The 16,174-nt window shown below is 30.5% G+C and overlaps 3 protein-coding genes across 3 annotated transcripts; 2 read left to right on the plus strand and 1 right to left on the minus strand.

Moving 5' to 3' along the window:
• Positions 1–552: 552 nt before the first annotated feature.
• Positions 553–2,199, plus strand: LOC108730009 (cytochrome P450 9e2). Its single transcript, XM_018459445.1, has one exon. The coding sequence runs from the start codon at positions 581–583 to the stop codon at positions 2,150–2,152; it is 1,572 nt and encodes a 523-aa protein (XP_018314947.1). The 5' UTR covers positions 553–580; the 3' UTR covers positions 2,153–2,199.
• Positions 2,200–3,990: 1,791 nt separating this feature from the next.
• Positions 3,991–10,184, plus strand: LOC108730008 (leucine-rich repeat and guanylate kinase domain-containing protein). Its single transcript, XM_018459444.1, has 12 exons — positions 3,991–4,156; positions 4,303–4,557; positions 5,167–5,465; positions 5,526–5,730; positions 5,802–6,005; positions 7,296–7,511; positions 7,594–7,750; positions 8,118–8,407; positions 8,821–9,063; positions 9,127–9,297; positions 9,775–9,903; positions 10,000–10,184. The coding sequence occupies exons 1-12, from the start codon at positions 4,010–4,012 to the stop codon at positions 10,168–10,170; spliced, it is 2,487 nt and encodes an 828-aa protein (XP_018314946.1). The 5' UTR covers positions 3,991–4,009; the 3' UTR covers positions 10,171–10,184.
• A 745-nt stretch (positions 10,185–10,929) lies between these two features.
• DZIP1 (DAZ interacting zinc finger protein 1) lies at positions 10,930–15,414 on the minus strand. Its single transcript, XM_018459443.1, has 8 exons — positions 15,016–15,414; positions 14,578–14,945; positions 14,076–14,429; positions 13,885–14,001; positions 12,552–13,812; positions 11,690–12,236; positions 11,451–11,571; positions 10,930–11,332 (listed from the first exon to the last, which is right to left on the minus strand). The coding sequence occupies exons 1-8, from the start codon at positions 15,134–15,136 to the stop codon at positions 11,027–11,029; spliced, it is 3,195 nt and encodes a 1,064-aa protein (XP_018314945.1). The 5' UTR covers positions 15,137–15,414; the 3' UTR covers positions 10,930–11,026.
• Between the last annotated feature and the right edge of the window lie 760 nt (positions 15,415–16,174).

The raw sequence follows: 16,174 nt of genomic DNA on the forward strand, positions 1-16,174 counted from the left end.
ACCTTGACAAACTTGACACTTATCTTATTAAGATGTGAAACTTATCTTTTAATAGCCTAAATTTCTGCTACGAATACTCGCTCATCTTAGTCTTAGTTGCCTTTGATCTTATTTTCCTTATATGCTGTAGTTGGTGATCACACGCTAATAGTATTCGTAATGTTTGTAAGGCCTTACAAGATCGATCATTTAATTAATATAACGACGGGAACGCATTGCTCTTAGTCGCAAGACAGACGTAAAGGAATGAACAGCAACGATGCTCAATTCATCAACTACGTTGTCGAATTTAGCTGTCACTAAATTTATTCAATTGAACAACTTGAATCAGTTCGATAGGAATTATCTCGATAGCTTGAAGGAATTATCTATTCTAACAGAAATATTAAAAGAATTATCCAAAATTTATTGACTCACACCGAACAAAGTATCAATTGATCTTACGTAATATTAACTTGACCTATGCGTCAGAGATTATTACTGTGCATTACGAGAGATAGCAATTGCTGTAGGAACAGTCTGCAGCAATAACTCGAGTTGATAGTATCGCTAAAAGCGATTTTTAATCGCATCTTATCAAATGTTTACAAGCAGTATAAAAACATTTTCAAATTACATATTTGCCATGGAATACTGGTTGATATTGTTATCGATAGTGATCGGTGTGGTCAGCATTGATTATCTTTTTAGAAGATTTAATTTCTTTAAAAGACATGGTATTATACACATACCGCCTCTTTCGATCTTCGCAATAATATCGATTATACTTCGTCGAAAATCATTCGTCGACTTTATCTTGGAAGTATACAATTTCAATCCAAATGCTAAATATTACGGATTTTATGCCATTATAAATCCATTCTTCGTGCTTCGCGATCCGGAACTCATTAAGACTATTCTTGTTAAGAATTTCGAGGCATTTCCAGATCGTCCTGGTTTCTCCGATTTAAATAATCTTTTGCTCGAGAAAAATTTGTTTTCTCTTCGCGGAGAAAAATGGCGGAACGTGAGAAGTCTTTTGAGTCCCTCTTTTACGTCCAGCAAGATAAAAATGATGTTCACGTTGATGTCGGAATGTGCTGTGGAATTTGCTAAATTTCTGTCAGCGTTGCCAACGAATAAATATGATGTGAACATGAAAGATGCTTTCTCTAAATATACGAACGATGTCATTGCCACATGTGCTTTTGGAATCAAGATCGATTCTATGAAGAATCCAACGAATAAGTTTTATGTTTACGGCAAAGAAGCGACCAACTTTATAGAGGATCACTTCGTAAAGTTTATTTTTCTTAGAACATTTCCTAATCTCGGACGAATTCTCAATTTAAAAATTATAAACGATTATGTATCGCACTTCTTTAAGGACATTGTAAAGACTACAATTGCTACTCGTGATGTGGAACATATTACACGTCCGGATATGCTACAGTTAATGATGGATATCAGAGGCAAAGAAGGTGATAGAAAATTAGATATCGATGACATGACTGCGCAAGCGTTTATCTTTTTCTTCGGTGGTTTCGATACCAGTTCAACCGTGATGTCCTTCGTAGCTCACGAAATCGCAGCTAACCCAGAAGTTCAAACCAAATTACAACAAGAGATTGACAAGATTTTAAACGAATCGAACAAAGAAGTGTCTTACGAAGCCATTAATCAGCTTGAATATTTAGATGCGGTGATAAGCGAGGCGCTTAGATTATATCCACCAGTCGCCTTCTTAGAAAGGATATGTGAAAAAACTTATGAATTACCACCTGCATTACCGGATGAGAAACCTGTTATCGTGAAGAAGGGTATGCCTGTCTGGATTCCGATTTTGGCAATCCATCGTGATAAAAAATACTTCGATGATCCGGAGAAATTTTATCCAGAAAGATTTTTAGACAGCAAGCTTCATAATTATTCATGTTATATGCCATTTGGATTAGGACCAAGAATGTGCATAGCTAACAGATTTGCCATGCTGGAAGTCAAAGTCTTGCTGTTTCATTTATTAGCGCGATGTGAATTGAAACCTTGCGCAAAAACTGAATCCCCAATAAAATTCAGCAAAAGTCTGATAATGATGCCGGAAAATGGATTTTGGTTGAATATTCAGCGTAGGAAAAATATGCATCCTTTGCTGGAGTCTGCAATAGACAACTAAGTATTAGAAAACATTTCAAGCAGTATAATAATGTATAATACCTATTTCAAGAAAATACATTTGTATTTGTAAAAATTATTTTTGTAATAAAAATTAATTACCACGTGTCTTTATGACTATACATATACATATATTATATTATTATATTATTATATATTATATTATTATATTATATTATTATACACAGCAATAATAAATTCAAGATTATGAATTGAAATTATATATTGGAAATAATTATCAATGTTATTAAAATTGATATATATATATAGAATTATGTATAATTCAACAAAAATAAAATCATATTATAGCAATTTCAATCTAATCCAAATTCAAACTTATATTTTCTCCTATACATATAACTAATTTATTGATATTGATACAAATGTTTGTAGGAACAAAGAGAAGAAAACGATGAGAATATGAATATATACAGGGTGAATTTTTAGAAAAAATGTATCGTTTATGAGATATTTGGGTGTATCCAGATTTTTAGCCCACCCTGTATACTGGATGGCCCATGTAAAGTGTTACAAGCTCTCTGAAAGTATATCTTATCTCTGAAAGTGTGTGTCAAATGATTGATATGTTCAGATAAAAGTTTTATGACTTTGAGGAGAGCATAAGATGGTACCATTTGTTTGACCTTGGGTAGCGTTGTCAAAGTGAGAGCAAGGCTACTTTGAATTTTTTAAATGGAACCCCCCATTTTTTATTACATTTTCTTGTAGCTTACCTCGAGAGCTTGTCAACACACTATAATAAAATATTTTTTTCATTAAGTATTTTTCGAGTTATAAGGCTCGAAAGTTACAATACAGTCAGCATTAGCATTACGCAAGTTGTCCGACCGACGGTTAAAACCTCTTGAATGTTGCTCAGAATCATGTTCTGGATGACATTTGTCAAGATCAAGGCCATTGGAGATTATTCCTCTTATCATTTTTACATAAAAATGAAAGTAAGAGGTACAACCTCCAATGGCCTTGATCTTGACAAATGTTATCCAGGACATGATTCTGAATAACATTCAAGAGGTTTTAGCCGTCGGTCGGATATCTTGTGTAATGCTAATACCGGCAATATTGTAACTTTCAAGCCTCATAACTCGAAAAGTACTTAATGAAAATGAACTTAATTATAGTGTTTTGAAAAGCTCTCAAGGTAAGCTACAAGAATATTTAATAAAAAATGAGAGATTCCATTTAAAAAATTCAAAGTAGCCTTGCTCTCACTTTGACAACGCTGCCCAAGGTCAAACAAACGGTACCATCTTATGCTCTCCTCAAAGTCATAAAACCTTTGTCTGAACATATTAGTCATTTGACACACACTTTCAAAGATAATAACTTGTAACACTTTACATGGACCATCCTGTATATAATGTATAGAAATATTTATTATTAAATAATAGCATATAACAGTTTGCATATAATCTGTTTAAAATAAACACAGACAGGTTTTTTAAATACTATTTATTAGAGATGGGACCTTTGAAACTGCGAAATCTCGAAACCTTCGAAACTTAGAAAAGTTATACTTCTAAAATTTAATATTTACAATATTCTTTTAACATGTTGATATATTTTTTGTTATTTAACACATAGAATGAAAGATTGAATCCTTCCTTAAGAATAAGGATTTAATTATATGAGGTTTAATTATGTGTGTATATATATATATATATAAAATCAAAATTTTTGTTATAAATAATTTTGCCGATTGAATAGTCGATTAAAAGAAGTCACCTATTATATAAAAAATCATAATTCAGCTGTTTTTTTTTATTGTAAATAATTGGAGACTTTTTTCGTTTTGTACATATCGATAATCGAGAAATATATAGGAAATATTTTTAAAATGTCGAAAATATTATTAAAAACAACATCTCATGAAAAGATGCGTAAAAACATTCTAGATGATAAACATAATTCACATGGAAGATTGAAGGACAATTCTATGGACAAAAAACGTTCTGAATTAACGTCAGTTACTTCGTCTACAGAGGTATGTTTCTCCTTTTCTTAATTAAATTTTGATTTAAAGAAATTTTATATTGATTCAAGCAACTTTAGATTACTTTGACTACTATAAAAAGATGTCTATCTCTTTTTCCTAATTGAACTACCTTAAATTTTGTCTTATTCGTAAAGATCTGTTCATCCGGATTTGACGAACAAAAACAGCAAATTATCGATAGTGACTGGGGAGGATACGCCTTGGATTTAGATTTATGGGAGGACAGTAAATCGTCTATTGTACAGATCAGGCCGAATGAAGTATTATTGGACAACAAGGAAAGTTTCGGCTTTTTGTCCGACAGATTGATAGGCATCGGCTCATCCTTTCTAATGAGATCACCTGAAAATGGTCTCTATATTCTCAGTAAATGTGTCTTGAAAAATAGGGTAATAAAAAATTCCACAATTAAATTAATACCTAACGAGCAAAAATGTTAATACAAATTTTATCGGTAGAGCGAGGACAAGAATATAATTATCTACAATATGCTAGCAATTTAATTCTATCTAAATTATATTTAATCCTAGTTTACTATGTAATTTACTATATATTTTACTATATAATTTTATAAATTTTTATTATTAACATTTAAATAAATATTAAATGTTTAATTATATAAATATTCTTTAATATTAATTTTTTAAATTTTAGTTATAATTAATTTATTTAAAACATGAGCTTAATGTAAACACAATTGATACCGATTCGCCAGCAATTTTCGATCGAATCTGCTGACATATTACCGACAGTTTATTTACTGAGTAAAAATGATTATACGAAATAATTCCGTCCATTTTTTACTTCCTACAATCAAAAGCAGAAAGAAGAAAAGTCTACAAGAGATTCTGTTATATTTTTGTTCTTATTCTGCTGACAAAATATATAGTAGACATTTTGTAAAATTTATTTTCAACAGATTTCGACTATGTCTATATAATTGAATTAACATAATATTTGAATTCCACATTTATTTGCTACTATTCTTTGCTTTTCAGAGTCTTACAGATATTACCATGTTGCGATATCATCGACATTTGCAATATATTAATGTCGCTAATAATAATATATCGTGTTTGTCGCCTCTGAGTGGCCTTCCATACTTAATGTATTTAAACATATCGCACAATAAAATTGAACATGTATCAAATTTTACACCTCCTTGGTACCTCACCTACGTAAATTTATCTTACAATCATTTAACAGACATCGGCGATCTGAGCGGTTGCTGGAGCATTGTCAGATTGAACTTATCTCACAACATTTTAGAAAGTATTTCTGGGCTAGAAAATTTAAAGTAAGTACAAAATGTGTCTTCCGATGCGCGACCTTTACAATTTGTTATAGTTTTTTATAGACATTTACAGTACTTGAACTTGTCCTACAACCTCATCGAACGTGTTGAAAACTTGGACGATCTGAATATACGAGAATTAAATTTAGAAGGCAATTGTATATCATCATTTAGATCTGCCATACCTGGCCGTGGCATAAATACGTTGCCTAATTTGCGAACAATTTTCCTGGGATACAATAGATTGTCGACTCTGAACTTTTTCAAAGTGATCAACGCGAAAGAACGGATTGCATGCTAAAGTATTTCTAAATCCTGTTTTAATTAAATGATTTTTAGGATGCATACACCTTACGCTTCGTAGATCTAAAGTTCAATAGAATCACTGATCTAATGGAGATATTGAATTTGAAAGGCTTAATATTTGAGGTCGATTTTAGAGGCAACACCTGTACAAAGTGGCCCAATTATCGAAACGTATTGACATCTTCTATATCAAGCGTTAAATTTATTGACGGCGTTCAGGTCTTTCCGGAAGAAAAGGTATTTCTTTCTAAATGAAAAAGAGTTGAAAACACTTTTTAGAAGTGCTGAGAAAACCTACATTTTCTAGAATTCCGAAGAAAATTGATAAAATCTAACGAAATTTAAAGCCCTATAAGTGCATAATATTATTTAATATGAAGTAATATTTTAGGCATATTCTTAGAATACTAAATGTAACATTTTAATAATATTTTGCTAAAATTATATAATATTACATGATATTCTCGAAATATTAATGAAAAATTATATGTCCACTCCTGATAATATTATATGATTGTTAAAAGTAACATTTATTTAATATTACTGTAATGTCGTATAAACATTAAAAAGTATTATAACAGCATTTACTTTAATTTGTAAAACTGTTACATCTATTCAGTATAAGTATACGTTTAAAAATTGAAAATGATTTTGGCATGCAGTTGTAGGACTGGATGCGTATTTAAAATCACATCGAAACGTTTTTTTTAGCACAAGATGCAGCATAGACTGATAAGAACTTTTCGTTACTAGATTGTGAATTCAAATTGCACAAAATTAAAAATAATTAATATTTATAAGTATTTTAATAATATTTCAGGAATATTAAAACATAATGTCTAGGGTATTATATAAGTGGACATAATACCTAGGGTATTATATAATCTCTACACGTAATATTAAACAAATATTTATGATACTCTCGACATATTATATTATTATTTTAATTTATTATAATAATATCCATATAACATTCTAGGAACATTTTGCGCTTATAGGAAGATTTCTTTTTTCAGAAATCTTCACAAATTTAAAATATTAATTTTTTTTAATATTATGGGATATTATGAGAATTTTTTTTAATTGCAAGAACTAGTTACTCAGTAACTAGTTGATTATAACATTTAATAATTAATTTTTATAATAATAATAATAAGAAAACATTAAAAATAATTAAAAGGAAAATTTTCGCATATGTTTTAGAAAAAATAAAGTTTGTAGAAATGTAAAAGAATTACTCATCTATATAAAATTATAAACAGTTATGTGCACAAGCAATTTTTTTTACATTTCTCTAAATTTATTTTTTTTTAAACAAACAATGCGAAAATTACCCCTTTAACTGTTTTTGATATTTTATTATTATTATTTTTATTTTTAGTATACTAAAAAATAATTTTACAAAAGAAAGAAGGATGTATGAACATGATGTATGGACATATTTCATGTATTATAATTATATATGAATATTTATGCATGTTTACGTATTTTTATAAATATTTTTATTTAGTAAATATTTTCTTCCAGGTGACATCGGCTATGCTGTTTGCCTCGCCATTGGACTTGATAGCTGCCCGTAAAGTAGCAAAATTAACTTTACTAGAACACTTAAACATCAATAAGATAAATGCTCACGTTCAACCATATGATGAAATCAGCCCTCCTTTGATGATACTCACAGGACCGTCGGCGTTGAAGAAAATGGCACTGGCCTTGCATGTGGCTCAAACAATTCCCGATAAAGTAATCCTTGCTATCCTTTTTGTAATATCCTTTCTTATTTTAAAGCTCAATTTCAAAGAAATAGCGGGACACAATCTTGCAGATAAAATATTGTCATTGGCATACTACAAAGGAGATATGTGAAGACGATGACGAACGTAAAGCGTACATTCCTGTAAATAGAGAAGAGTTTAACGATATGGCACGGCGTGGCGAATTTTTAGTGGTTCTGGACCTCTTGGGCGATAGTTACGGATTTCGTTAGTGCAATATTACTTATATTAATTTATACGAAAATATTGTTATTTGTAAATCTTAAAAAAAATCTCATATTTCATAATTTTTAAGATTTTTTTTTCATATTTTGAAGAATTTGAAAAATATATTAAATTTCTGTAGATTTTATAAGTTTTCTTCGGAAATTAAAATGAGAAATCTTAAAATAATTTAGAATTCATATGTATAATATAGTTTCAGAAATTGAAGAAGCAGATTGTATTTAAAAAGAATTTTTCAATGTTTAAAAAATCTGAGATATTTTCTAAAAAGTTATATTTATATAAAAAATTATAAAAAAATTCTAAGAAAAATTTTCATTATATTTGAAAACTATAATTCTTTTTATAGATGTAAATCAGATTCGTCCATTGATATCTGAACACAAAATTGGACTTACTCAAATGAACCTATATGCAGTCACCGAAATTTCTAAACGATATCCGAACGTGAAAGCGATCTTGGTGTTTACACAAAGTATTGATCTTCACAAAGATTGGATACAAGAGAAATTTGACGTTTATACTTGGATTAAAGACAGTGTGGAAAATTTGTTGGCTGTTAAAATAGGCAAGCACCGTGAAGAAGAAACAGAGACTGCTAGTTGTATATTAAACTTTATCGAAGAAATTTTGGATGAGGTTCGACTGAAGCTTAATTTTAATGCAATTTCTGATGAAAAAAAATTTTCATAATTCGTAATATTTAAAAATTTTTTCATATTCTAAATTAAAAAAAAATTTAATTTTAAATTTTAAGAGAAAATTTCTAAAAAATACTTGTTACACTTGTTCAGATTTTATAAGTATTTTTTGAAAATTATAGAATAAATAACTTTAGCGTAATATTTCAAAATTCATAAATAAAAAATTCTAGATGTAAATCCTTTCTGAGCATTTCTGAAAAATATTTAAATTCGCATAAAAATTGGAGAAATATTTTCTAAAAAGTTTTAAAATAATATAAAAATTGTGAAAATTACGTGAAGAATTCTAAAAAAAATATTCACTAGGAATATACTACGAAATTCTGCTAAGTGTATGTTTGTTGTTAGATAATGAGCCGTCTAATATTTCCAATTTATCACGGTATCTCCGTGAGACCTCAAGGAAACGGGGCTACAACAACCGATATAATATTGCAAAATAAGACGATGTTACCGAAAGTTGTATTGCGGAGTGAAATAACATCACAGAAAAAAAAGCACATTACATTAGTAGAAACGAAAAATGAAAAAGATATAAAATCATTTGATCAATTATCAGAAGAAAAAAAACAGACGTCGGAAGAATTAAAAGTACGAAGCATAACTTTAAATGAAATTTGAATATCTTGCATTATCAGCATTGTAAATATATAGGTATTATTGGACGAGGAATCGAATATCATTATTGACGATGAAGAGACGAAACGTGAAAAACACAGGTCGAAGATGTTGCAGCGTCGAACTATATTGATGATGGACATGCTTGATCAGTTCGATAACGATAATTTCAGCGAATCAACATCTTCCGAAGAAATAATGGACATTGTATATGCTTTGAATTTCGCGAAAGATTATCCCAGCAAACCAATACATAACTTTTTTATTTTCTAGGAATATGTCTATGTTATGTTACAGTAATATATCAGTGAAATATTTTTGATACATAAACAATACATTCCAAAGTTGCTGACATAGAGCTAAAATGTTACATTTATCGTACAAATAATTACGTGTAACGTTTTTGACATTCGTGTAATATTTTACGTCTATGTTACATGTTTTGGTTTGCTGGGATTAATCTCATTTTAGAAACTTCTTCATTATTTTAATCACAATATAGTAGATATAATTTACATATATTCTTTATGGAGCATTCAAGATAATTTTTAAGTACTTCTATTGAACAGAAAAACAACGGTAATATAAGTTTAGTTTAAAAAAGAAACATCACAATAGGATAATTTTTTTCAACATTCTCTTATTGTTATTTTTATTCTGTGTAAATATAATTTTCATGTACAGCATCAAGAGAGGATAACGCCCGAAGAAAAAGCAAAAGCATTAAAAAATATATATATTGAACTTGTTATAAAAAGTAGGAAATTGTACTTGGATTACCACGAAAGCCACCCTGGCTTCTTTACTTTAGTGGTAATTTATTATTCCTATATTAAATTAATTTTTTAATTACTGATATCAGAATCTGATATCATACATCTGATATGAATTATCACTTTTGTATTGCAGCTGCTTATGGATGAATATACAAAAGCTTTTGACTCATTAATCAAATTCATTTATGAATCGTATTCAAATTTGCCTTACAGAAAATCAATATTCTTATCAGAAATGCAGCATTTTAAACATACGGCTATTCCCGTTGTGCTTGAAAGTATCGTTGATAAGATCAGAGAGTGAGTATATGACATTTATACAAAAATTGGTTAACGCAAAAAACATTTTTTTGTTACAGAAATTTATCAATATCTAAACTCCAACGCAGAAAAATATTAAAATTGCAGGGAATTGATTGTCCTTCTCAAAATAACGATCGCGATAAGCTATAATAAAATAAATTAAAATATATAAATACAGTATATAATCTAAATATGTGTATAATATTTTTTATCAATGCGACTAGCAAAATAAAGTTTTGGCCAAGTATTTAAAAACAATCTGTATAACATATGTATATTTCAAGTTGCACGTCAGATATGTAAAAGACTTTTTGGTATACACGCGTGCATTTTATACTAAAAATCCATAGTTTTTGCATCAAAATATATCAAATAAAACTTTAGCCGTTTTTAAACATATATGTACACTACTAGTTACATAAATACTAAATTTTTTACACACACACACACACACACACACACACACACGCACGCACGCACGCACGCGTTTATATGTATATACAGGATATCTCACAACTACCACATTTCCTCTTAAGGACATATTCTTGAGATAATTTTGAGACGAAAATCCTAATACGAAAATATCGACTACAATAATTTTTAGAATAACAAGTTAACTTTAAATGCTTATAAGTCAAAAATCATTTTACTTTTATAGCCTCTATTATTATTTCTGGATTCTTTTGAATATTCTAAGACGAAAATCCTAATACGAAATTATCTCAAGAATACGTTCTTAAGAGGAAATGCGGTAGAGACATTCTGTATATATCTCATTTATAATATGAGCAGCACAGTGCGGAAGATATATAGATTGAGATAATTTAAAGTTACATCGTAGATACAATCAGTACATCTTATTCCATTTGTAATATTTCATCGATATCTGAATCTAGATCAGAATACTTTATTTCATTTTTACGTTGAACAATAGCGGGATCTTTGTCTTTCAGAGTTCGCGGAGCAGGTTGTGGGAATATGTTGCCTTTCGTCTTCGAGCTTGTAAAATTCCGTATAGGACTGTTCAAAATTGAGTTCACGAGACTGGTTGAGTTTAACAGTTGATTTCCTGCTTGATTATAATTCATAAAATCCTGTGAGCTCGTGTTGACTCGAAAGATGGTTTCAACCGATCCTACAGGAGGTTTTCTTGATATACTTAACTAAAAAAATAATTTATAACAGTGTCATTTCAATGTATATCACACAGATATCTCAAATAATTACACACAAAATATCACACAGATATCTCAAATAATTACACACAAAATATCATCTTACCTGCTCCTGTATCTTCTTGGATATTTCTGCGATTTTATCGCTTTGCGAAGTTTTTAAAACAATGTTGCCTGTGCTCATAGATTTCTCTTTTTGCAACGCATATTCTCCCCTCTCAGCAAAGCTTAATAAAAATAATGAGAATTAATTACATATTTAAATATACAAATATATATATATATATATACATATATATGTAATAATATAAAAGAAAAAAAATTACAATATAAAATCTTTAATACCTTGATACTTTCCAATCATTGTTATTTACTTGATTCTTTTCTTGATCGTTATCTGATATCATATCATCATCTTTTTTATCATTCAAATCGAATAAAACTTTTTTCTTTACCAAGCTACCAACTGAGCCACTCGTCAATTTTAAAACACTTTTATTTTTTGGAGAAAGAACTGAATCGTCTGGCATAATTGTACTATCCGAGTCATTGTTTTCAAACAATTTTGGCATTACCACCTGTTTCTTACTGATTGGAGAACTCATTTTATTTGTGGTGGTATCCGATATAGTTATCTTCATAGGTGAAATTTGTTTTATATCTTCTCGAGATTCAATAGAGCTAGCGGAAGAAATACTTCGAATCGATTTTGAATATACCGGAGTCACTTTTGGACTGGTATAAGTGTCTGCCACATTTTTTTTCAATGGTGATTCACGTGTATTCTCATACACCTCGTCTTTGTATTTTTTAGGAAGAAGCTCGATGTTCTGCTTTAGACGTAATTTTAATGGTGTCGTATTTTCTGCTTTCTGGATAGATGTATATTCGCCTAAAACACAAAAGATTACATTACATTATATATTTAATATTATATTAACTGTCCATAGTAGTACGTGGGCAACTTGAAAAGTTTCTTAAGTTTCGGAAAGAAAACAAAATTTTTCGGAAAAGTTTCATTTTATTTTTCAATATAATCTCCCCTTAATTCAATACATTTTGTCCAGCGGTACTCCAATTTCTTCAAGCCGTCCAAAAAGTACGATGGCTGAAATTCTGCAAAATGTGCGCTATCTCTGTATGACTTAAGAAACTTTTCAAGTTGCCCACGTATATTACAGATTTAGTGTAGAAAATATATGATTACCATTGTCTTTGCTGAATGCTTTCCAAGCCTTCGATTTAACGTGAGTAACCAGTTTATTCAAAGGGAAATTTTTTGTAAGCGTGGAATATCTTGATTCTTTATGATTTGCTGATATTCTCTGAAGAACATCCTCGAGTATTTTCTGTTTAATTTGATTATACCGAACTAACTTCTTTACATTAATACTTTGCTGATGCCTTATAATCTCCATCTTTTGCTTATACGTTGCAACAGGTATTCCTTGCCATTCTGGATCAATTCCTAACTCTCTTAACCGATTATCAAACATACTTCGCGCGTCTTCCAGAATCGACATTTTTCTGGTATTGGGAGATTTAATTGTTGGAGTTTTATATTTTTTTACTAAATCATCATCCGTTGTAACACTCTCACTATCGGTCCCTGACTCTGACATCGATGACAAAGAACCAGATTCTGTCACAGAACTTACACTATGCTTTTCTAAGAATTCGGATCTCTTGTTTTTCATATTATCTGTATCTAATGTTTCTTTCTTTTCTCTAATATCTACATATTTTTTATTTACATCAATAGAATCTTCTTTGATAATAAAATTTTCATTTATGCGGTTATTAACTTCATTTATGTCATCCAACTCATCAGAATGCCTCGCACTATTTTTCGTTTCTTTAACAACTTCTGAACCATCTAATTTTTTCAGATTAGACTTAGTAATCAAATGTTTTACAGTCCTGCTGTTAGTTACAATTTTCTTCTTATCCTTGCTCTTTACAGTGTTATCTTTAGTAGGTATATTTTGGGTTCGTGCTACGACTGACATCAATTTTTCACTATATTCTTGACTAGATTCACTACCAACATCTTCAATGATCATTTCAATATCTTCAGTATTATTTAAACTATTATAAGTTTTGTTTTCATTGTTGCTGTCGTGTTTTATTAATAAAGCAGATTTATGGAATTCTGCCGCGTTCTTTTTCCTAGTTTTGTGACTATTGATTTGTGTCTGCGAATTATTGATTTCACGTGACAAGCTGTTTAATTGTTTCCTCTGCTCTGCCAACATGTTGGTTTGATCTATGGACTGTTTCTCCAAGTTGTGTACCTTAGACGCATACTCAGACTTTATACGATCAGCTATCTGCTGAGTCGCTTTCAATTCTGTCGTCAATTTCTCGATATCCCGATGATGTTGAGCTTCCATATCTTCTATCTTGGCTTTCCAATGATTCTCTTGCGTTTGTAGTTTTACCTGCATATTTTCCATGCCTGGAGTCAACTACAAAAAAATAATCTAATATAACTTACTACCTAATAAGAACAATGTACAATAAAGACTATCATTTCTTACTCTTTCAAGAAGCTGAGTTCTCACGTTCTCAATTTCTTTCTCTTGTTGACTAATTAGACTTTTTACATTTGTCTCTAGAATACTCTCATTTACAACGTGATCTTTTTCTCTTAATGCCTGCAAAAAAGTTTTAAGTAATTTTTAAGAAATTCTATGAATAGAATAAATCACTAATTAATTTATGAACTTACGCGTATCTCATCAAACAGCATATTCTTCAAACTTCCAATATCTTCTTGATATCTTCTTTGTTCTTGAAATCTATCTACTTTGCTAATATCATACTCGTTTCTACTTATGTTTCTTGAATAATCCTTTTCTGTATTATCCAACAGTTTGTCAGATTCATTTCTTATTACTCTTTCAGTTTGATTCAGTCTTTCCTTCAATGTTTTTATCTCGTTATGTAATTTCTCCGTTTCTGCTCGGTAATGGTCATGCACAGGAGAAGAGGATACACCCATGTCTGATATGTACGAATGTTTGCGTGCTATGTGAGCATTTACAAATATAGCACGCACAAATGTTTTCGGGCAATGTGGGCACTACAAGAAACCTTGCAATTAGATTTTGAGAGTATTGTGATCAATTTATAACATATAATTTACAATTTGTAATCAACAGAAGTCAATATATCATTTATAATCAATAAAACATATTATATTTCTAACAAATAAATTTGTTGAAATTTACTTTGTAAACTTCTCCATTAGAGATTTCACCGATGCTAGTTTCAATTAATTTACGTTTCTCCTTTGATCTCTCCTTTAGATTCTTTACAGTATCTTCCAAGGCAGCAATTTCTTTCTTCATACTGATATTTTGTTCGATCTTCTGTCTTAGTTCATCCTTCAATATTATTACACTATGATCCAAATACTGTTTACAATACAATAAATACTCAACTGACAGTTGTGCAAGTCTAAACAACTTAACAAAACTAGAGTCCAAGATCTTGACATCATATTCACTCTCCAAGCAGTAATCTATTACATTATTAATGTTTTGATCAATACTTGAGAAATCTCTTTCCCGTATAACTCTGTCTATATCTATAGCACCTGCAATAGAAACACAAATTGTAATTTACAATAATAAACTTGATATTTTCTTGTGTCACGTCCGACTTACCTATGCGATTCCAGTCAACTCGTACTCTGGATCCATGCATATTAAAGTAAAATCCTGATTCCCTGGCGAGTTTCGGGAAATCATGGCACCAATTAGTGCCAGCTCGAAACGAGAATGCCATTATTTAAAGATTATTTGTACAGCGTGTACGTGAAAAAGTCTTTGGAAAAATCCTCTAAAGAAAAATCTTACACCCATCGCGCGTTTGCTTATATATTTATGAGCTTATATATTTCGCGCGTACTTGTGTGAAATTTTCACTGCATAATTGCTTACAATCGCCCGCACACAATATGTACAACTTCATTTACAATTGCAATTTGTAAGCGAGATAAACGGCAAGTGTCAACGTCGATGTAAAAGAATGTAAATTGTTTGTAAATAACATAGGGTATATTTCGAACCGGACTAGCCTATATTTTTTCCTAGACGTAGCCTCGTAACTAAACTGAAATAATAGGTCTGTTCGCGTTGCATGAAATCCCCAAATACTTTTGCACTTAAAATGAGATAGATATATATTTGGCCTTGAAAAGAGAGAAAGCGAAGATGTTGAGTGCCAAAAGTGTAAGCAACGCGACAGACCTATATTAGGGCTGTGTTCCAAATTTACTGCCAGCACTGAAAATACTACGTTTACGTTACGTGCACTATAGATTTTCAGTACTGGCAGTCAATTTTGGAACACAGCCTAGGTCTGCTCGCGTTGCATGAAATCCCCAAATATTTTTGTACTTAAAGGCTGTGTTCCAAAATTCACTGGCAGTGCTGGAAATGTATAGTATACGTGATGTAAACTGTAGATTTTCAGCGCTGGCAGTGAATTTTGGAACACAGCCAAAATAAGATAAATATATATTTTGCTTTGAAAAGAGATAAAACGAAAATGCACAGAGTGCCAAAAGTGCAAGCAACGCAAACGGATCTAGTGATTATGGCTTCTGCACACTGGACGCGAAAATGCTTGCTGCACGGCAAAATGCGACGCGGCAACCAATGAACATATTAGGAGCTGTAAGTTTATTGGCTACCACATCATATTTTGTCGCACGATTAGCGTTTCCGCGTCAAATGTGCAGGAGCCATTGGTTGTGTTCAGCCGACTTAAGTGAGCGTTCGTTGCTACTGGATGATCTAAAAGAATACACTAATAGCAGTG

Source organism: Mycetomoellerius zeteki, unplaced genomic scaffold (assembly GCF_001594055.1).
Source record: "Mycetomoellerius zeteki isolate Tzet28-1 unplaced genomic scaffold, Tzet1.0 scaffold823, whole genome shotgun sequence".
Taxonomy (NCBI): domain Eukaryota; kingdom Metazoa; phylum Arthropoda; class Insecta; order Hymenoptera; family Formicidae; genus Mycetomoellerius; species Mycetomoellerius zeteki.